A 23,275-nucleotide genomic window follows, 5' to 3' on the forward strand; every position below is an offset into this window, starting at 1 on the left:
CCCAGATTTGGGGCTGTTAGCTTGGGGCAGCAGCTCTCAGATTTGTTTGTACTATCTATGGGAAATTGAAGAATAATGGTTTAAGGTGGCAGATATGTAAAATGTTAGAACTGGAATTACTGTCCATAATAAAATGTGTGATCATACAATTTATCATCCAGCCTTGACATTATAAAGAGTGACAAGTGAACACTATTAATAATTACATTTGAAAAAAACAGATTAAGAACTAATCTGGGAAAACCAAAACATATGGTCTATTTTGTCCATAAGGAAAAACAGGGAAGCTTAAGCAAAAAAACATAGACACAGATATGTCAAAATAACAGAAAGTACTGACCCTGTAACTGACCAATGAAAATTGACCAATGAAATTGAATCTCAATATAACAAGGTTGGAATACTGGATGTCCCTTTGAGATCCCTAACACACACACACACACATTCAGCATTAAAAAGTCATTTCCTATTTCCTTTATAATTCTTATTTAATTATTCTGCAATCAGAATATTCAAGCATCAAGTCTCACATTACGCTTCCTAATGTTATTAGCACTCATTTTGAACAAAGAGAACTGAGTTTCTCCAGCCAGTGATCTCTAAATAGAAGGTAGTAACACTGCCATATGGTAGAAACTCCTTTAATCTCAGAGATAGCCAAAAGGTTAATGGAATCACATTCCCTTACCAGTCCACTAACATGGACTGGTGAAACCTAGACTGGCCTCACTTACATTTTAGAAACACCTAAGTCTTGGGACTATTATAAAAACCTACATATTGTCTGAGGGGACAAACTTCCATCTACTGCCACAGCAAAAAATAATCAATCCAAATAAACCTTTAAAATGTCCAATGAGGGAGTCTGGGTGCTTTGATACCAGGAAATTAAATACAGGAAAAAAGCAAATAAATAAATAAATAAGCCCACTTGATAACCAAGAACTGTCAAAACATACCATGTAGTGAAGTAATGTATGGCCTATGGTTTCCTGTCTGCAAGTTATTTGCTAAGTGAAGCAACTGTGTCATAATCAAAATGCAGTAACCATGGCCAGAAGAGGTAATTTATAAGGAAGTGTATGCTTAAAGAGAGGGCACCCACGCGTGTGTGGATTCTCTCAGGATGGTCATCCGCAGGCTCTGGAACCCAAGGTAAACAATATGCTGGGTTCCTATTTCTGTATTAGATTCTTATTGCTGCTGTAACTAATTACCACAAATTTATTGGCTTAAAACAAGACAAATTTATTATATAGTTCTGGAGGTCAGAAGTCTGAAATGGATCTCACTGGTCTGAAATCAAAGTTTTGAAAGAGCTATGTTCTTCTAGAGTTTCTAGCGGAGAATTTACTTCCTTGCCTTCCCAGGTTTGGGGAGATGCCTGCATTCCTAGGTTCATGTTCCCTCCACTTTCAAAGTCAGCAACTGGATCCTTCCAACCTCTGCTTTCATCATCACATCACCTTCTCTGACTCTAATTCTCCTGCCTCACTCTTCCACTCCTAAGAACTGCTGTGATTACTTTGGGCCCACTCAGATAATCCCAGATAATCTTACGATTTTAAAGTCAGTTTATTAGCAATCTTAATTCCATGTGCAACCTTAATTCCCTTTACCGGGTAATCCAACACATTCACCAGTCCCAGGGATTAGGATGTGGGCTGTTATTCTGTCTATAATCCCTCACATGGCATACAAGGCCCTCTACCATGCAGAGCCAAACTGTCTTTCTGGTCTCATAACCTACATAGGCTATGTATCAATTATATATTGCTGCAAATGAGTTACCCTAAAACTCAATGGCTTAAAACAATATTTCTTATGTCACAGTTCCTGTGAGTCAGAAATCCAAGGGAAGGTTAAGTGGATCCTCTGGCTCAGGGTCTCTGACAAGGCTGAAGTCAAGATGCCACCTGGTACCTCCTTCATCTCAAAGCTTGACTGTTAATAACACTAGGAAGCAGAGTGGCATAACTTGTTGTTTGAGCCAATTGAAATAATTAAATAAGAATTGCATGGTCATTGGCAGGATTCCTCCCTCCTCAGCTTTTGGCTGGAACCTTCTTTCAGTTTTTAACACCTGTTTTTTTTCCCAAGGCAGCTTATAATATGACAGATAGCTTTATCAGAGCAAAAAAATGAGAAAAGCCAGAGAGACTGCAAGTGAGAAGGAAGTTGGTCTTTTGTAACCTCATCCCATTACTTTTGCTGTATTATATTCATTAGAAACGAGGCCAGCCCACACTCCAGAGAAGGGGTTGGTTATGCGAGAGCATGTACCAGGGGCTGGGAATATAGGGCCATGCTAGAAGCTTCCCAGCATACCCCAATATGTACCCTGTGTTCTCACCTCACAAAACCACTAACATTCCCCGAAAACAAAAAATATGGCTTATAACCTGTCTTATATTTGTTCATTAATTCACTCATTCTAAAGGTATTCAAGTGGTACCTACTGTGAGCTAGGAAGTATTTCAAATGCTGGGGACAGAGCTGTGAACAAAATAGACAAAGCCCCTTGGAGCAGACATTCTAGTTGGAAGGTGACAGACATTAAATAAATTGCATATATAGTGTGACAGAAGGTGAGAAGTGATACAGGTAAGACGCACAGTGGGGGTTGGTAGGTGAGCATGTCTTATATACAGTGGTTTCAGGAAAACCTCTCTAAAAGCTAACCTCTGAGTAGAGACGTGGCAGAAGTGAGGGAGCTGCCATGAGAACATTTGTAGTCTATTTGCTATATTCAAGCACACTTTGGCACAAAGTTCTTTATTTACTTTTGCCCACACCTGTATATACTTAACATTGAATACAGTACAAAGATCTCACATTTTCTAATTACTTACTTAGAAAGATAGCATCTGAAAAATACTTTCATACCCAGATAAGGAAAGGAAAGTCAAACGAAATTTCTGGGAACCAGGTCCATTGCCTGCCTAAAGTCAAACAACTTCAAAGAGCCTAGACAAATGTTCAGGTCATGTCAACTTCATTGATTACATAAAGCCAGACTTCACCTGGCAGATCCTCTTCTGAGAGCCTCAAAGGGCATATTGTAAAGCACATACCTCAAACCATGAAATGAAGTGTTACCTTAGGAACCACACAGGTAGACAGAGGTGGTCTGACAGAGTGTAACCCTGGGAGGAGACCTCATTTAGCTCAGCCTTTAGCCATACTCCCAGTGGAAAGACTCAGGATTTGGCAAAAGGGCACTTTGTCATTGCCTTCAGTGCACACGCAGCCCAAGTTTCTCATATGACTGTGCTACCTAGAAGTCACCTTCAGACACCTTGGAAGGTCTATAGTAGGTAAACATAGATAAGCAAATGGAAATTAGTTCTATCAGGGGGAGAGAGGTCTTTAGGAGTGACTGGGATGGGGGTGGAGGGCAGACTTTCCATAAAAAGAAACCTATATAAGAGAAAGTCGAGAAATACTCCACTTAATAACACTGGGATTTTTTTTTTTTTTTTCCCCTGAAGACGTGGACAGGACAGGAGAGAGAGGATGGCCTGGTTTACCCTTTATCTCCTGAACCTTCTTTGTGCTTTGGCTGGGACCAGCATCCAAACCCAAAGCTCATGCTGTAAGTATAGTGTATTTCCTGAGGATGTCAGGGAAGCAGATACCCAACGGACAGGCCGAAACCTCAGTTACCAATTTGTGATAAGAAAGTGGTTTAAAAAGCAATCACTGCAAGAGCTCCAAAATGGGTGAGCCATGGTGGGCGTGTGCAGTTCATCTTTCCTGACTTAACGGTGAAAGTTCTTTAAGAGACAAATCTATGCATTTCATAGAAAGAGAGATTGAAATGCTGTTTCAGGAATGATGGCACACCAGTGAGTAACTGTTCTTACCAGGTACCTCAACTAGATCCCTTTTGGGTACTCACTGAGCCATATCACAAATCTTTAATTTGTCATTACAAAATGAGATTAAAAAAAAGGAATGCAAGAAAAACAGTGAGTTGGGGGAAATGTGCTAGAAATAATGTGTCCATGAGCCATATTGCTTGAAGTTGTTAAATGAGAAATCACTTTCTTAAAAGATAAAAAGCATTTGACAAGATACAGGGACTAATTGGCCTCAGAAGAAAAATCTCAATGCTTTTTTCATTTTACTATAGTAATTAGCCCTGAGAAGCATCACTGATGATTGAAATGCTAATTCTGTCTTCTCCTAACAGACCCTGGGAACATGTTTCTGGGAAGAGGGAATGAGGGTGGAGGGGTTTTTTAAATGGTTTGTCTCTTCACAGCTGTTCCCCCAGCACAACAGCCCTTGGTTAACAATATGCAAATGCTTATGGAGAACTCTGTGTTCAACTCAATCTACCCCAACCCCAGCGTCCTGATTGCCATGAACTTGGTTGGACCCTATAACCTGGAGGCCCAGAAGCTCCTGACTCACCAACTCATGGACATTGACACAGCTGGTGAGAAGTCCAAACCTCTTCGTCCACATGCTCCCTGGATCCTGCACACTGTTCACCACCCCAGATCCCAACTCCCAATCCCCAACCCCAATGTGGCCTTTGACTATATCTAAATCTCCCAAACACCTTTCCCAACATATCTGGAAAACACATGGAAAGATCTGTGTATGAAGTTGGGACATTCATAGAGGAGCGCACTAATGCAGAAGGAGCTCTAGACTAGATGGAAAAACAGTGGGCTTCTAGTTCTGGCTCTGCCACTAATTAACCCTGACCTTGAACAGTCTCTCTGTCCTGCTTAAGCTCATTTTCTTCATTTGCAAAATGCAGATGATTCTAATAACAATAATGCTAATAGTAATCACAACAAAGATAATAATAATCAAATCTCTGTTCTGCTCCCTCACAGGAGTTGCCTTGAATCTCAAGTTAAAAAATAAAGTTAACATTATTTTGCACCTGGCCAGTGTTGCTCAGTGGTTGGGCATTGACCTATGAACCAGGAAGTCACAATTCGATTCCCAGTCAGAGCACATGCCCATTTTGTGGGCTCAATCCCATGTGGGGCATATAGAAGGCAGCTGTTCAGTGGTTCTCTCTCACCATTGATATTTCTATATATCTCTCCCTTTCCCTTCCTCTCTGAAATAAAAAATATATTTTTTTAAAAAAAAATATTTTGCAATTATAAGTTTTCACATGTGAATTTGTATGGGAGTTCTTGCTGCTTTTCTAAACAAACACTGTGAATTCTTGGTAGAGTTCTCAAGTCACATAGAGGCCACTGGATTAAACGTTTCTTGAGTATTTTTTCCATACTTCTTTCCTTAAGAATTAAGACAGATTTTTTTAAATCACACTATTTAAAAAATTTTAAATGATCTGGAAAGAAGCAGAGAGTTCAGCTCTGGTGCTTTCTCTTGTCTGAAAATACCTTTAACTATTTTGTTCTCTGCTGTGCAGATATGACCATTGGCCAGCTAGCACTCACCATCATGGCCCTCACCTCCTCCTGCCGAGACCCTGGGAATAAAGTGTCCACTCTACAGAGACAAATGGAGACCTGGGCGCCTTCAAGTAAGACCTTGTTAAAAGGGAGAGTAGAGTGAGGCAAATGGTCCTTCCTGAGAATTTTATACATTGAAAGAAAAGGGTGGAAGAGTGGAAAGTTAGGAAAGAGATAAGATATCTCCACTCAGGTTCCCTCTGCTAATTCCATAGATGAGTTACTCACTTCCAATTCAAAATGAACCAGAAAAGACCAGTGGCCCAGGGTCACAGCTCTACTATGCCATCACCTGGCTGGATACAGCGCTAACCCTTTTAGTCCATTCTCATGCCAGAGAGATATAGATGGGATTTTTAGCCAATATGGTATCTTTCTTTTTTGACAGGTTTTCTAGGAATGTCTATTAAAAAGGTTTGGCATTTCTTATCTCACAAATATCCTCATTGTGGTGAATGTTAGACTTATGTAGACCCTTGATCTTTTCTCAAGGCCCCAACGCTGAGGCTTCAAGCTTCTATGGGCCCAGTCTGGCGATCTTGGCACTGTGCCAGAAGAACCCTGAGACAACCTTACCCATAGCAGCTCGTTTTGCTAAGACCCTGCTGGCCAATTCCTCTCCCTTCAATATAGGTGAGTTGGTCGCCACTTTCAAACTGCCCAGAACTGGGAACATTGAGGGCACCGAATGGTGGGGCTGAAGGGAAAGTAGGAGGGGGTGGAGCTGGGGATCATGAAAATGTCTGTAGAGAGGAGTATTTAACAAATATTTGTTGAACATGTGAATTAAGGGATAAATGAAAGGTAGATGGTGAAACCTAGACAATACTTGAAATGACTGACAGTTACAGTATCTCCATTGGAAGCAATAGACATGTCACCAAGGTCAGGTTTGTTTCCAGGCATATTGTTAAATCTACATCTAGACTCAGCTCTACCCTGAACCTTCTCTTTTATCACTAGTGATGCTTCCACATTCTATTCTTCTCAATGCTTCTCCTTAGAAATCCAAATATGCTCTGTCCATTAAACAGCTACTTTCTTAACCCTAAGCCCACTGTGCTCCCCTTCAAGGACACAGTGGAACCGTCTTGTCCCTTCATTCTGCAAACATGGCTGCTCGTGAATGAAAGTCTTTCCTCTATAACACTATTTCCTTCTTGGTCCCACCCTTCTGCATCTAATGATCCTTTCTCTGTATAATGCCCCTCATTCGTTATCATTTTTCTCCCCTGCCACTCTCTAAGCAAAGGCGTTAACTCGGGTTTTTATCTCCTTATACATGCCTCATCAGCAATCTCTCCTGTTTTAGGATCATTCAGGCCAATGAGGAGGTAGATATTTACTCTAGTCTCCTCACTATGGGTAAAGAACAGTCTGGCCTCTGATTACCATCTGGAGCATCTGGAAATTTTTTATAACATTAGTTTCAACAATTCTGTCACCTTTAATGAGGTCATGCAACTTTATGGTAGAGATTAGGGTAGGGAGGGAAGATCGATAAAAGAAAAGAGGACATCTGGCAAGTCTTTTATTCATTCTGGTCTAATTCAGTCCATTCATGTTTTCCTGTGGAAATAATGGGAAATCCCCTGTCCTGGGCCTATGAGGGGTGCTAAGTTCCCAATATCCAGGAGTTCTCAGAGCACAGTAACAACAAACAGCAGAGAGTGCTAAGATTACAAAACAAGTATAAACAATGAATGTTATTTCAGAAAAGAGATTGCACTTGTGCTGAGATGACCAGAGAAGGCTTTAAGGCAGTGGTTCTCAACCTTCCTAATGCCACGACCCTTTAATACAGTTCCTCATGTTGTGGTGACCCCAACCATAAAATTATTTTTGTTGCTACTTCATAACTGTAATTTTGCTACTGTTATGAATTGTAATGTAAATATCTGTGTTTTCCAGTGGTCTTAGGTGACCCAGCTAGCAGTTCTCAACTTGTGGGTCATGACCCACAGGTCGAGAACCGCTGCTGTAGAACCTAAGACCATCAGAAAACACAGATATTTACATTACGATTCATAACATGTTGGGGGTCACATATATTTACATTACGATTCATGTTGGGAGTCATCACAACATGAGGAACTGTATTAAAGGGTTGCAGCATTAGGAAGGTTGAGAATCACTGCTTTAAGGAGACATGGTGATGGCTAGGCGTTTGTGAACCAGTGGCATTTCTGAAAGATAAATATTGGGATTAGAGTAGTGGGAGTGAATAGACTGCCAGTCTATACCTTCTAGCTGTGTAGGCTTGGGCAATTATTTAACCCTTCTGGGATTCCATTTCTCATTTCTTAAATGGATATAGGTATAGATCCTATTTCTGAAGAGTAAAGGAGATAATGTACCTAGTATGCAGTAAGTTATCCATATGCAGATAAATGTTAATTGTTCATATTGTTGTGGTGGTCGTTGTCTTATCTCCCTATGATTCACAGACACTGGAGCAATGGTGACCTTGGCTCTGACCTGTATGTACAACAAGATCCCTGTAGGATCAGAGGAAGGTTACAAAACCCTATTTGGTCAGGTACTAAAGGATACTGTGGAGAAAATCAGCATGGGGATCAAAGACAATGGAATCATTGGGGGCATCTACAGTACCGGCCTTGCCATGCAGGTAAACATATTAATTATGCTCTTCATTGGGTCCATGCCAACAAGACTGGATTGTAGGATCAAGAGACCAGCCTTCTTCTAAAGTCTCTGGGAAAGACCAACTAGTGTGACCTAAGATAGATTCCTTGTGGTGCCTGTGCCTCAGTTTCTCTCCTGGTAAAATGCTGGTAAGTGTTAATTCCTCCCTCACTTACCCTCTTCCAGGGTAAAGTGTGAAAAATCTACATGAACTCTTTTTTCCTTCCTTGGGTAAATAAAAACAAAACAAATAAATCCAAGAAAATTATTTATTATTAATAATGAACAGTTTGTTCATAATAACTATAGACTAAGGAAAATTTGATGTATAAAAATAAGGATCTTAAAATAAGTTCTCAAAAAAAATATTGAACTTTCTAATTCACCTTGCCTATCAAGTGTTCTCTTTTCAGCCCTTTTTCTCAATCCGAGGGGGGGGGTATGGGCTTGTAATCAAAATTAATATGCTAATGCTTTCAAGGCTCACACCAAATTTTTGTCAAGCTTTATTTCAATCTTGAACTGATTTTCATCTCACAAAGAGCTCTAATCAATGGTGGAGCCACATGTGTCAGGTAACCAAGTCCATACTATACTTCCCTTGTATAGATTCCTAAACTTGGATTACATCACATACTGCTTGATTAGGGTTGATTAAGGCATCATCCTCCCATGGAAAGCAAACCAATGATAATGGTTTGAGAGATAAGCAACTAGAATCAGAAACTAAAGGGTCATCTATGGCCAAATCCTCTATTCCAAACTGAAAAGTTTGTGCTTCAAAGTTTCAAATACCCAGTCTCTATGTCAATGGAATTTGCTGTGGAACAAAATGTTGTTTGTTACCATGGCTGTGTGTAGAAAAACATTATGAGACCAAACCCAGGGCTCAGGTTTAGAAAGCTTTGTGGAAAAACAAAAGCAGTACAAAGGGATAGAAAATGTGTTTTAGTTATGACTCACTTAAAATAAACTTGCCTCACCTAACGTAAGACAGAGAAGTGTTTTGTTATGGCTAATTTGGTTTGTGAATTCTGTTTGGGATTTTATCACCTGCAGGGTACAATCTGATAAACTGTTCCTGAGAATTATTAAAGCTATTTCTATGAAAAGGCAAGACTGGATCCATATGCAGATAACAGGTTATGTGCATTTCTTGTCAGTTATGATAAAAAGCCTCCTCCTGCCTCACAGCTCAATTTTGGAGTTGAATCAAAATATAAATGTTCTAGTATAAAAAATAAAAAAATAAAAATAAATAAAAAAAGGCCTTGGGAGCTATAATAACTGGGGTTTAAATCTGCCACCACTTTAGCAAATATTGAATTTATCTGAATTTTATTTTTCCTCAAAATGACAAGGTTGCAAAGATATTTTAAAAAAAAATCACAGGCACCATGTGATGTGCAATAATTGTTGGTGGTTTCTCCCAGTGGAAGAGTGGTGATGTTGAGCTTCTGATTCAGCCCTCACTCACCTTCTTCCAGGGTATCAGTACCCTTCAATGGCCTGAGCCACCCACATTGCTTCCCAAAGACACTCATGAGACATTTCCTCTGTTCAAGAATTTTTCTTCTTTCTTCTATCAATATGCTTATGCTTTCAAGGCTCCTCTAATAGAAACTTAACTTGAAAAGGATCTGACTTTCCTCATGCAAAGTTATTGATGAATTCTCACAGTGTTACTCCTCTCTAGAGTGTTGGTTTTGGTAGTTTATCCCAAGGGCTCCATCTCACTTAGTGGGATTTGGGAGTTGAATATGGAAAGTGAACAAGATAAGGTTGGTGAGGAGTACCCACGGGATGCCTAAACCAAAATGCCTTATAAAGAATCATGGCTCATGGTTGATAAGGTTAACAGTGATGGTTGTGCCTTTTCAAACTTTTTAATTGCTCATACTAATGCCTTCCAGAGCCATTTCTGACACCTTTCTCCCGTCTCCCATTTTCCATCTCAAGTTTCAGATAAACTGATTATCAGCAATTTCAGCCCATTAACGGGCTCTGGTGACCATGGCCAACACAATCCTAAAGGGAAGGAAGTGGTAACTTACTATTTCACATAAACTGGGATGTCCAAGTGCCAGGAACCAATTCCAGTATGTAATAATTCCAAGAGTTTCATCAAAAGGTTGGTGAAGCTTGGTGGGCTCAACAAGGGTGAGCCACATATGTAGTTTACCTATTGGAATGGCTAAATGGCACTTCCCCAAAATCTGAATAGATTATTGCTTGCTACCAGACAGTTTATGGCATTTTATTGCCTCCTATTGGCCAAATACCTGAACAGCTGTAGGCTATTCCCCAACATGACAATACCCTTTAATACCCTACCCTTTGAAGTGTATGTCTCCACCTTGCCTTAGGACAAATTGTGATAATAAAAGCAGGGTCCTGAGTTGAGGAAGTAGTTTTCAGTTCCTTTAACTGAAGATCCTCTGATCCCCCAATACCTTTCAAAATTATCTCTTGTCTTTGGACTCCTTCTTAATCTACACATTAGCCCTTTCTCCGGAATGCTGAACCCTTTGTAAGGCTGGGGCAAGAATCCCGGCATCCAAGGATGGATTAGGTGATTTCAGAATTCATCAAAATAAAGGGCTCCAGCCGGACCGGTCTGGCTCAGTGGATAGAGCGTCGGCTTGGGGACTGAAGGGTCCCGGGTTCAATTCCGGTCAAGGGCATGTACCTTGGTTGCGGGCATATCCCCAGTGGGGGGTATGCAAGAGGCAGCTGATCAATGACTCTCTCTCTCTCATCGATGTTTCTGGCTCTCTCTCTCTCCCCCTTCCTCTCTGTATAAAATCAATAAAATATATTTTTTTAAAATAAAGTAAAAAATAAAAATAAAAATAAAGGGCTCCAATCATGATATCAGGGACCACTCTTTTTTTCATGTCTCAACCCCAGTTTTTGCCATTCTTCCCTGCTCCTTGGCTTCTTCCAAGTGGCCAAAGAAGATGGTAACTAACAAGTCAATACTTACTTAGTTGATACCAGCTAAATGATACCAGTAGAGAAACAAAATGGTTCTCTCAATGTCTGTTTATCAAGGAAGAACTTTGATTAGTGCATGTGTCCACGAATCAATGTCATCAAGAGGATGAAATTCCATAATTATCCCAGCACAGTACATGAGTCCACCATTGGCAAGGGTTGTGGAGCCTCTGGGTGACAGTCCCAACATGATCAAAGTGTGGGGGGAGTACACCAAAGGATGTGCAGGACAACACAAATCAAAAGAGGTCTACTATGTTTGAATGTCCAAGACTGAAGCTCCCCTGGAGCTTGCTTTGCCCAGCTCTCATCCTCATTCTCTGTGCAAGAACTGTTGGTAAATACAGCAGTCCTAATAGTGTTCCCAGAATCTAAGTGTGTGGCTAATATGTGACAGACACTGAGCTAAATGGTGGGGATGCAGCAGTGAACAAGACAGATGTTCCTATGCAGCTTCAGTTTGGACTCTGGGTAATTAAAGAGATTATCAATCAAGTGTATCCCTTATAAAACAAGTCTAATCTCTATCTGTGTGTGTGTGTGTGTGTGTGTGTGTGTGTGTGTGTGTGGTGTGTGTGTGTTTTCCAGGCTCTCTCTGTGACACCTAAGCAACCTAACAAGGAATGGAACTGCCAGAAGACTATGGATGCAGTACTTAATGATATTAAACTGGGAAAATTTCACAACGCCATGTCCATTGCCCAAATCCTCCCTTCCATGAAAGGGAAGACATACCTAGATGTGCCCCACACGTCTTGCAGCCCTGGTAAGAACTCTTAACATCTGTCTTTCCTCGTGTCATAAACTGACAACTTATATCAGGAATGTTATATGGGTTCAATTTTAAGTGGCATATAGGCTTTTTTATATCCATTACTTCTATGTAGGCAGAATCACATCTGGCTTCCAATCCTCAAGAGTTGTGTGATAACACACAGCCATATACCATTCTTCACTCAGAATTCAGTCATAATGTCCACTTCATTCAACACACATTTAGTGATAGCCTACTGTGAGTAAAGCATTTTGTGAAATAGAGAGGGAGAATTCATGGTCCTAACAATCAAATAACATCACTTCATTCATTTGAAAAATATACCAAATATGCACTATCTTATCATATCTTCTCTGTACAAATCCAGCTGACAAATATGTAGACAAAAACTACAATATTTAGAGGAATGAAGTAATTATTAAACAGAAATAGAAGACATATATAGCGCAAAAGCAAACGAAGTGTAACCAATCACTGACTTCATCTGGGAGGCTTAGGAAAAGAACAGAGTTGACATTTCAGGCAAGCCTTGAAGCTCCTAGCACACCAACTGGATGGGGTAGAACCCTGGCACACAACCCTTTTATTTAAAATATCCTTATTTTTCCCAGTTACAAATATAATACAGAGATACAATGCAGAAATATGCATTTAGAAACTGAGAATCCTGCATAAAAATATATCACTCCAGACATAACTAGTCTTTGGATTTAGATTCCTCCAACTCTTCTTTCTACTCAAATACTAAAATAAATTATTATTTATGTTATGTTGTGTGGGCTTCCTAAGATAAGCAGAGATTAATAAACCCCTTGTTTATCTCAGAGCGGAATCTATAATCAAATAACCTAATCCCAGTCATACCAGATATAGCCACATTCTCCTAACCTTAGGCTTCTTCCTAGTGATTTCCCAGCTTTAACCAGGTGACAATGGAGTTCCCTCCCAAGATTCCACAATAGCTATCCAGGTACTTTGTTAAATAGTCTGAAATGTACTACCTTTGCTTCCATTCTTAGGGTTAACAACAACAACAAACATACAACTTAACAATGATTGCCATGTAAAACACATGACTTAGGGCTCTCAATCCTCCCTTCAAGTTACAAATTCTTTTAACAAAATAAATGTCCATTGTACAACTATCTGTCAGTTCAACTATAATCAGTTCTCTAGAATGAAAATGAGAGCTTCATTGTGAACATTCTACAAACTCATTGCCATTTCATGAAATGTTTACTGGGACATGTTTCTGACGAGAGAGATTTTGCCCCTTTAATACAAACCCTATTGTGGTTAACAATTTTGGCCTCTTTGCTCTTCACAGATCCTGAGGTACATCCAACTCTACCCAACCATCCTAGTCCTGTCCCCACCATGGCACCCAACATCACTGTCAAATACACCATCAATAACCAGCTGAGGGGAGTAGAGCTGCTCTTCAATTTCACCATAGATGTTAGTGTGAAAAGTGGGTCTGTGCTACTTGTGGTCCTAGAAGAAGCACAACGCAAAAATTCCACATTCAAGTGAGCACTACAAGTGGCATTTGCCATTCTTTCTGAGCCTAACCTGACTTACCATTTTTTCTCTCTATTTCCTTCATTTACTTACTCTTTTTCCCTCTCATAATATAACAGATTTTTATGTAAATGGCCCCTTGAGAGCCTGTAATCTCTCATGAAAAATTTAAATCATCCAAATCAATATATAATAGAATTTTTTAAAAAGGAATTCAAAGAAGAGAGAGTCCACTGTGGATTAGAACAGTCCACTGTGGATTAGAACAGCTCGTGGCTTTGGATCACATTCAAAGACTAAGTAATTGAGAAACCAAAATGGCGGCATAGTAAACACCTAAACTGCTGCCTCACACAACAATTTCAAGCTACAACTAAAAGACAAAACATCTATCACCCAGAACCACGGGAAAGCTGGCTGAGTGGAAGTTCTACAACTAGAAAGAAAGAGAAAAGAGCATTGAGACGTGCACAAGCGCTGAAAAGCTGAGGTACGGAGGGGAGCAAACTGGGTTGGTGGCAGGCGTTGCTTTTTTCAACCTGAAGAGAGACAAGCTCCCAATTACTCTGAAATCCAGTTTCTGGGGAGATGCTGAGGACCCAAACTTCTACAGGGAGAAGCTGGACTGTCTGCCATCAGGTCAGAAAGTGAGGTGACTTGCTTGCAGAGCTGCACGCAGGAATCATTATTTACTGCACTGGGGCGCAGGATGCGGGGACGGGGAAACTTGAAGATGCAGAGACAGCTGACTGGCAGCCATTGCTGTATGCCACACCCTAGCCTAGTGACTCCCTGATAACCTGCTCCGCACAATCTACAAATCCACCCAAGCTTCAAGCAGGGGCTTTTGTATATGAATGGCCTCCCTTATCGCAACTTAACATAATAAACTGAAACTCAGGTCAGAAAGCTCCAAAACCTCCAAACCCCAAGAAAGAGGAGAAAACTGTAGTTTTCACTGTAGCTCCTTCTGGGTGATCTCAGACAGTAGCTGACTTGCACCCCATTGGAGATCCAAAAGCCAGTGTATCTATTGGTCAGTGTGAGACGACACCAGATTTCAACTCCTCACATCCATAAGTGACACATTCAAGAGGCAGACTCAGTGAGCACCAAAGCCCCACTGAAGCAAGTCCTGCCCCATAAATGTGTCTCCAGTGCAGCAGTTCTTCCATTATAGACACGTGAATCCTCACAGTGTACCAACAGCAATCAAGGCTTAACTACACCAAGACTTTGCACTCAGCCCACAAAGGGGTGCACCAACAGTGTCCACCTCAGGTGATTGGGGAGGCTGAATCACTGGCCCCTATAGGTCACCTACCACACAAAGCCACTCCATCAACACAGGGAAGCAGCAAAAATGCGGAGATAAAGAAACATGTCACAAATGAAAGAAATGGAGGAAAGCAAACTACTGGACATAGAATTCAAAACCACATTTATAAGGTTACTCAAGAATCTTCTAAAAACCACCAAGAAACTTGATGAGACCTCCAAGGAGCTTAGTGAGACCTTCAAGGACCTTAATGAGAATGCCAAGACAATGGAAAAAGACCAGTCATAAATTAAACATACACTGTCTGAAATAAATAATATATAGAAATTCAACTGTAGATCAAATGATCCCAAAAATCAAATCAAAGATGTGAAATATGAAGAAACAGAAAACACAAACCAAAAAAAATAAAAGAATCCAAAAATATAAAGATAGTGTAAGGAGCTCTGGGACAACTTCAAGTGTACCAACATCCAAATTATTGGGGTGCCAGAAAAGAGAGTAAACAAAATATTGAAAATCTATTAGAAGAGACAATGACAGAAAACTTTCCCTACCTGGTGAAAGAAATAGACTTACAAGTCCAGGAAGCACACAGAACCCCAAACAAAAGGAATCCAAAGAGAACCACACCAAGACACATCATAATTAAAATGCCAAGGGCAAAAGACAAAGAGAGAATTCTTGAGCAAGAGAAAAACAGTTAATTACCTACAATGGAGCATCCATATGGCTCTCAGCTTATTTCTCAACAGAAACTATGCAGGCCAGAAGGGAGTGGCAAGAAATATTCAAAGTGATGAACAGCAAGAACCTACAACCAAGATTACTCTACCGAGCAAAGCTATCATTCAGAATTGAAGATCAGATAAAGAGCTTCACAGACAAGAAAAAGCTAAAGGAGTTCATCACCACCAAACCAGGTTTATATGAAATGCTGAAAGGTATTCTTTAAGAAGAGGAAGAAGCAGAAACCAGTTTGGCTCAGTAGATGGAGCATTGGCCTGCAGACTGAGAAGTTTCAGGTTTGATTCCGGTCAAGGATATGTACCTTGGTTGTGGGCACATCCTCAGAGGGAGGTGTGCAGGAGGCAGCTGCTCAATGTTTCTAACTCTCTATCCATCTCTCTTCCTCTCTGTAAAAATCAATAAAATATATTTTTTTAAAAGAAGAGGAAGAAGAAAAAGGTAAAGATAAAAAATATGAACAACAAAATGACAACAAATACATACTACCAACAAGTGAATCTAAAATTCAAATTAATAAAAAATCTGATGAACAGAATGAACTGATGAATATAATAGAATCAGGGACATAGAAAGGGAGTGGACAGACAATTCTCAGGGGGAAGTGGGTGTGAGGTGTTCAAGAAGATATTGGACAAAAATCTTACACCTATGGATGAAAACAGTGGCGGGGGTAAGGGCATGGTGTGGGGTAGGGAATCAGGTGGAGGGGAGCTATGGGGGAAGGGGGAGAAGAGGAACGCCTGTAATAATCTGAACAATAAAGATTTATTTAAAACAAATAAGTACCATCCAGGAAAATATGAGAGAGTAGTATTTAGAGAGAGTAAATAATTAGAACAAAGAATTCAAGACTGAAATGGGAAAGGAATTCAAAGTCAATGAGTAAGCCAGCTTGATTAGAGCAGAGAATTTGAGATTTAATTGAATCTGAAAGGACAAATTGGGTGGTTTTGTAAAAAGCTTGAAATATCATTGTAAGAAGGTTGGACTTCATATTGCAGAGAAGAATTGCAAGATTTTGAATTTGAAAAGCCATGTTGTAAAATGTTAAATGCTGGGGCATGAGAGACTACAGTAGTGAAGCTGTAAAGTGATGAAGACTGCCTCTATTATAAATGGACTCATAGCAATGAAGAGTCACAGGGCTCTGAGTAAAGGATGTGGAGGTCAAGAGAAAGCTTCAGCACTATTGACAGGAGTATCAGGAAGAGAGAGAAACATAATTCCTCTAGATATTTTTTTATTTTTTAAATATATTTTTTATTGATTTTGTACAGAGAGGAAAGGAGAGAGATAGAAAGTTAGAAACATCAATGAGAGAGTCATTGATCAGCTGCCTCTTACACATCCCCTACTGGGGATATGCCTGCAACCAAGGTACATGCCCTTGACCGGAATCGAACCCGGGGCCCTTCAGTCTATCCATTGAGCCAAACCGGTCCTGGCTCCTCTAGATATTTTTAATTGTGGGTGTTTGAAAGAGAAACATCAGGAAGCTTTTGGAGGTATAAAGGAAGTTCTAGAAAAAGAGGTCAGTATAGGCAAAAGAAATTGGGAAGAGGTGATGATCCAAGTTAAAAAACTGCACAGCCCTAGCCAGTTAGAATCAATGGATGGAGCATAGGCCTTCAGACCACTGATCTTTCTTTTGCTGACTATGAATGTAATAAAAATACACATTATAGAAATGTTGAGGAAGAAAAAGCATAAAGGAAACAAAACCTCTATAGTCCATCTACAATATAATCACTGTTGCTGTTTTTTATAATTTTGTAGGTGTTCTCTTCTATGTATATTACAAATAGTTGTTATTCACTATATATGTGGGATGGGTAAGTATTTTATATAAAATTTGTATCCCACATTTTCACTTACCATTATTACATAGGCATTTTCCCATGTCACTGGAAATTGTTGAAAAATACAGCTTTCATAACTGCAAATTACATAATGTTGGGTATTCATTCCATAACTTACCTAATTACTAGTATTTGCCCATTGTTGCACATTTACATATTTAATTTTCTTATTAATGGTTATCTTTTAAATCCTTTTATTTAAGTCCAAGTGATTTCATATTTATTAGTCATTTACATTTTCTCTTTTAAGCATGATTTTATCTGATCTTTAACGCATTTAAATACCTTTGTCCCGCCCTAGTTGATTTGGCTCAGTGGATAGAGCATCGGCCAGCGGACTGAAGGGTCCCAGGTTCAATTCCAGTCAGGGGCATGTACCTTGGTTGCAGGCACATCCCCAGTAGGGGGTGTACAATAGGCAGCTGATTGATGCTTCTCTCTCATCAATGTTTCTAACTCTCTATTCCTCTCTCCCTCCCTTCCTCTCTATAAAAAATCAATAAAGTGCATTTTTAAAAAGTCCTTTCATCTTACCCCCTTACTGCTTGATCTAAAGTAAAGTGCTAATCATATATATGACTTTATTCTTACAGATTCGAAACCACAGTGACATCGTGGGGCCCTATTGTCTCTTCTATCAACAATATTGCTGAAAATGTGAATCATAAGACATATTGGCAGTTCCTTAGTGGCAAGACACCTTTGAATGAAGGTTAGAGAATAAAAGAAATGGAGACATTTCTTCCATAGTTTGAAGGCTACATTATTTAATTTTCTTATTTAATTAGTTCATTCATTTGATCAGTAAATACTAAGTGGTAGATGATTGGTAAGTGATAGACAAATGATAGATAGATAGTGGATAGAAAAATAGGTAAATATATAGATACATGTTAGCTGGTTGATAAATGATAGAATGATGGTAGATGATAGATAGATAGATAGATAGATAGATAGATAGATAGAATAAAAATAACTGGCTATTTTTAAAATATATTTTATTAATTTTTTACAGAGAGGAAGGGAGAGAGATAGAGAGCTAGAAACATCGATGAGAGAGAAATATTGACTAGCTGCCTCTTGCACACCCCCCACCAGGGATGTGCCCGCAACCAATGTACATGCCCTTGACCGGAATCGAACCCGGGACCCTTCAGTCCGCAGGCCGACGCTCTATCCACTGAGCCAAACCGGTTTCAGCGATAAGTGGCTATTTTTAAAGGCTTTTTAAAAAAATCAAGAATCCTGAATCCATTCTGGGAAAATATCCAGAGAACAAGAAAAGGGGAGTAATCTACTTTAAACCAGTAAGTGCTGAAGAAGGAAAAGGCAAATAATGTGAGAGAGACAAAAAGAAAAGATTGAAAACAGTGAATTCATAGCCAGTGGTAAACAATATGAAGGATAGAATAATCACCATTTGTGTAGAGATGTTACATTTTCTTCTTTCATACATCCATTTTGTAGGTATTAGTGAATCTTTTTTTTACAGAGAAAGAAACTAAGTCTTAGAGACATGAAAGGGACTTGTAAAAAGGCACATGTATAGCATTCTATAGAGCAGAGAATCAAGCCCAGGAAGAGTGTGCTTTATTAGTATACCACAGCTTCACTCAAAATCCATTCTTCACCTTCTTTTGCTGTACGCATTTGTTTTCAAATCTCCAAAGAACATATGTATGTGCATTTTGTGTAGGAATAGAAGGATGAATAAATCACAAGTTCAGCAAAACTTTAACATTCTTTAAAATGTTAGCATAAAAACTAAAATATCCTGTAAGGGCAGTGGTATATGGTTTTATCTAAGGATGGCATTACCTAGTTAATCTGATATTGTCACCATGTAGAGAGATGTGAAGCCAACTAAAGTCATAGCAGAGCCAAGACTGGGCTCTGTTAAGATGCTTCAATATCTAAGATGACAATGGGAGAAATTTTTCTGAGAGTCTATCATGTGCTAACAAAATCTGGCCAATAGGAAATTGTGGGATTGCAGAAAATTATATTAATAAGGATTTTAGAATCATATAAGCCTTGATTAGAAGCTCTTTCTCTTATTTAATAGGCAAGTAATGAATCTTCTCTGAGCTGGTTCCCACAGTCACAAAATGGAAATAGTAATAAACATTTATTGGGTTATTGTGAGGATTAGCAATAATATGTTTAAAATGAGTAAGTGTCTTTTGCAAAGCATGTGTTTAAAAAATGCTAATTTATTGTTATTAGTTCCCTGTCACCTTCATGTCAAGAACTGCTTAAGAACTTAAAAAGCTTTACTCTCATGTGTGCCAATTATTATTCTACTTTGAAGGAAGGGATAGTAAACAGAAAGGCCTCAGAGATCCAAAAAGATTTGGATCTGGTTTGTCACTCTTTCTGATGATGGACTTCTTGAAAACTGATCATCAATATTGTCGCCATCTTAGCTTTCCTATTCTAAAATCAAGAATTCTGAACAAAATCAAAAGTCAATATAAGTTCCTGCCCTTAATGCTCTAAATCTGGCTTAAATACATCATTTTGATAATAACCAACATTTATTGAACACTTATTATGTGTCTGGTACAATATTAGCCACCTAATATTCATTATTTGTAATCCAGGATAAATATTATTTGTGAAATTTTATATATGAGGCTCACATAATTTAAGGGCTTGAACAAAGACATGCTCCCTATGGCCACTAGAGCCTGCAAATAAGGACTCCCTAAATTTTAATTCAATGCTCCCTCCATACTCACCAAGCTACCTATGTTGCTCTAAAATGATTTTACCTCTCTAACGATGACCTGACCCTTTGGGAGGTGGGGTGGTTATATGTACCATGATGACCTCTGTTACTCTCTGCTTGTTTTCAGGAGTTGCTGACTATGTACCTTTCAATCATGAGCATATCACAGCTAATTTCACCCAGTATTAAGGACGAAGTGAGTTCAGATTCTATTGAATATTTCCAAAGGATGGTTGAAATTCTATGGTCATATCATATTCCTGGTTTAAAAACAAAACAAAACAAAATGTGGAAACCATATGTAGAATAAATGATGATGCAAACTTCTCTAGAGTTGTACCATCTGTGACTCATGAAAACCAAGTCTGGCTTCTCAAGGCAATGACTACCAGTCATCATTTAAACCTGGGGTGAGGGAGATGGAAGAGCCCAGGTGATATTTTTGGAGATCATTTGGACTTTCATATATATATATATATATGAATGATTGAGTTTAGAGAGAGGAAGGGAGAGGGATAGAGAGATAGAAATGTCAATGAGAGAGAAATATCGAGACATTGATTGGCTGCCTCCTGCACGCCCCTACTGGGGATCCAGCCTGTAACCTGGGCATATGCTCTGACTGGGAATTGAACCATGACCTCCTGGTTCATGGACTGCTGCTCAACGACTGAGCCACACTGGCCAGGCCTGAGCTTCTTGATTAATTAACACACTCCTTTATTTACACAAATGAAATGATATATTTTAAAACTCCTATTTTTGTTTCACATACCAAGTACTCTTTTTCTAATCACAAAGTATAAACATATGTATATACATACATAAATACATACATACATACATGAAATGGCAAGAATTACTTCATATGAGATGTCCAGATAGTTTAGAATGAAGCAAATTATATTAATCTCATAACTCTCCCCTTTCATTTCCAATATTTGTTCTGGCAAAATCTAGTTTAAAAGTTATATTTTTATATAATTTATATATAAACTAGAGACTCAGTGCATAAAATTCATTCACTCAGGAGGGTGTCCCTCAGCCTGACCTGTGCCCTCTCACAGTCTGGGAGCCCTCGGGGGATCCCACTACAGCCACTGCACTCACCAGCTTCTGGCTGGGCAGCACTCCTCCTATGGGAGCACACCACCAGGGCGAGGCTCCTGCATTGAATGTCTGCCCCCTGGTGGTCAGTGCACATCATAGCGACCAGTCGTTCCACCTTTCGGACGATTTGCATATTAGCCTTTTATTATATAGGATATACATTTAATATAAATATAACTTGTATTTAATATTTAATATAAAAGTTAATACATTTTATACATTAAATGTAGATATACTGAATATCTATAATCTCACTTCATATCCTATATAATAAAAGGGTGAAGGACCCTCCCCCCAGTGCACAAATGTAGAGCACCTGGCCTCTAGTATAATATAAATAATTTTATATATTAAATGTAAATATATCTATAAGCCCATTATATGTGTTTATATGTGTATATATGAAAGCTTTCAAAGACAGTCAAAACCCTAATCTCTGCTGGTAGGAGTCAACACTGATAAGGATATGAAAATTTACATCACAAACACCTACTAGTAAAATGTACCTAACTTTTACTCCAAAAAAAACTATCCCAATTCTGAACGTTACATGAAGGGAAGAATCATAAGTGGAACATATACATGAGTCAACATGATGGGACAATTAAGAGAATGGACCTTAGATATGCAGCCTCAATACACCTCTTAGTGCTGAACCCCAGACAAATGGCCTTGTCACAGGTCTCCCATACTCCACCCTGCCCCCTAGCATCTCAGAGCAAGAATCTGTTCTCTGGTAACAGTCTGGTTCCCAGGAGAGAGATGTGAACTACACAGGCCCAGATCCCCATTCCCAATATATAAGGTAAGTCACTATCCCCAAGAAAAAGGCCAGGATTGTTACCAGAGAGCAATGAAGGAATCCTTAGGGAGTGGTGACTAGTACTCTCTCACAACATATCATAATGTTTATAACATGGAAAAAATGGCAACTATCTGTATGTCCAACAGGAAAGCAATGGATAGGTAAACCTTGGTGGAGCCCTATGACAAGGTACTTAAAAGTCACTAAAATTGCCCTAGCCAGTTTGGCTCAGAAGATAGAGCATCAGCCTGCAGACTGAAGGGTTCCAGGTTCGATTCTGGTCAAGGGCACATGCCTGGGTTGCAGGCAGGAGGCAGCTGATCAATGATACTCTTACATCATTATTGTTTCTATTACTCTCTCCCTCTCCCTTCCTCTTCGAAATCAATACAATTTTTTTAAAGTCACTAAAATTCATGTTGAAGATAAACATGTGCTGACATGGCAAGAGGACATAACATTATATAACATCATCCATGCCAGAGAGGTACGGGTATCTCTGTGTGATGGAATTATTGATGATTGACTTTGTTTGCTTCTGTTTTATAAGTTATCTCCATTCAATAAATAATCTTTGAGTAACTGGAAAATAGAGGGGGAAAAATATTTTAAACCAAGATTTTTTTCTTATTTAACCATAAATTAGGCAATGAAAAGAATATGTGTGTTTGTATATGTGTGTGCGGGTGTAAGAGTCCTGCCCCCAACTTTTGTTCTAATGATAGAAATTGGAGGAGCAAGAGTGGCATGGGAGACAGTGAAGAAAGGGAATCACAGGTTGATTTCATATATGAAAACCTTGATTTTGCTATGTGCCTAGTAATTAACTATGTGTTTATCTGTATCTAGGGATGAGAGAAAGGAGAGTGATATTGACCTGGGATCTACTATGTCAAGTTGTAATTCCTCCTTGAGAAGTTTCTTCATAAAATGTAGTCTGTGGTCATTATTGCATAAGGCTAATTAATGTCCAAGACAACATTCAGTTGTTTCAATGACTATTATAAATACTTTCATGACCTCCACTGGCCAAGGCTGGTAAAGCCTAAATGTTCTTTAGGGGCGCAGTCAATTAGGTAAATTTGTGAAGAAGCAGAGGAAAGAGGAGGGAAGATTGCTATCAAATACTTTTGCTCATCTAAAAATTATGTACTGCCCAACCAGTGTGGCTCAGTGGTTGAGCTTCGAACTATAGACCAGGAGGTTATGGTTCAATTTCCTGTCAGGGCACATGCCTCGGTTATGGGCTCAATCCCCAGATGTGGGGCATGAAGGAGGCAGCCGATCAATGATTCCCTTTCATAGTTGATGTTCTATCTCTGTCTCTCTCCCTCTCCTTTTCTCTCTGAAGT

General features: G+C 39.2%; 1 protein-coding gene across 1 annotated transcript; it reads left to right on the plus strand.

Moving 5' to 3' along the window:
• The first annotated feature begins 1,090 nt into the window (after positions 1–1,090).
• On the plus strand, positions 1,091–20,335 carry CBLIF (cobalamin binding intrinsic factor). The gene is made up of 10 exons (XM_084894635.1): positions 1,091–1,155; positions 3,492–3,595; positions 4,268–4,444; positions 5,408–5,521; positions 5,943–6,083; positions 7,898–8,079; positions 11,682–11,859; positions 13,196–13,397; positions 17,871–17,989; positions 20,136–20,335. Exons 1-10 carry the CDS (start codon positions 1,127–1,129, stop codon positions 20,195–20,197), a joined length of 1,308 nt encoding a protein of 435 aa, XP_084750761.1. The 5' UTR covers positions 1,091–1,126; the 3' UTR covers positions 20,198–20,335.
• Positions 20,336–23,275: the final 2,940 nt, after the last annotated feature.

Source organism: Pipistrellus hanaki (genome assembly GCF_964339955.1).
Source record: "Pipistrellus hanaki genome assembly, chromosome: 9".
In the NCBI taxonomy this organism is placed as follows: Eukaryota; Metazoa; Chordata; class Mammalia; order Chiroptera; family Vespertilionidae; genus Pipistrellus; species Pipistrellus hanaki.

Coding starts and splice junctions, on each gene's coding strand:
- CBLIF (XM_084894635.1), top strand. CDS start 1,127: ATGGTCATCCGCAGGCTCTGGAACCCAAG. Junction 1,156..3,491: donor CGCAGGCTCTGGAACCCAAG/GTAAACAATATG, acceptor TTTCCCCTGAAG/ACGTGGACAGGACAGGAGAG. Junction 17,990..20,135: donor CAAGACACCTTTGAATGAAG/GTTAGAGAATAA, acceptor GCTTGTTTTCAG/GAGTTGCTGACTATGTACCT.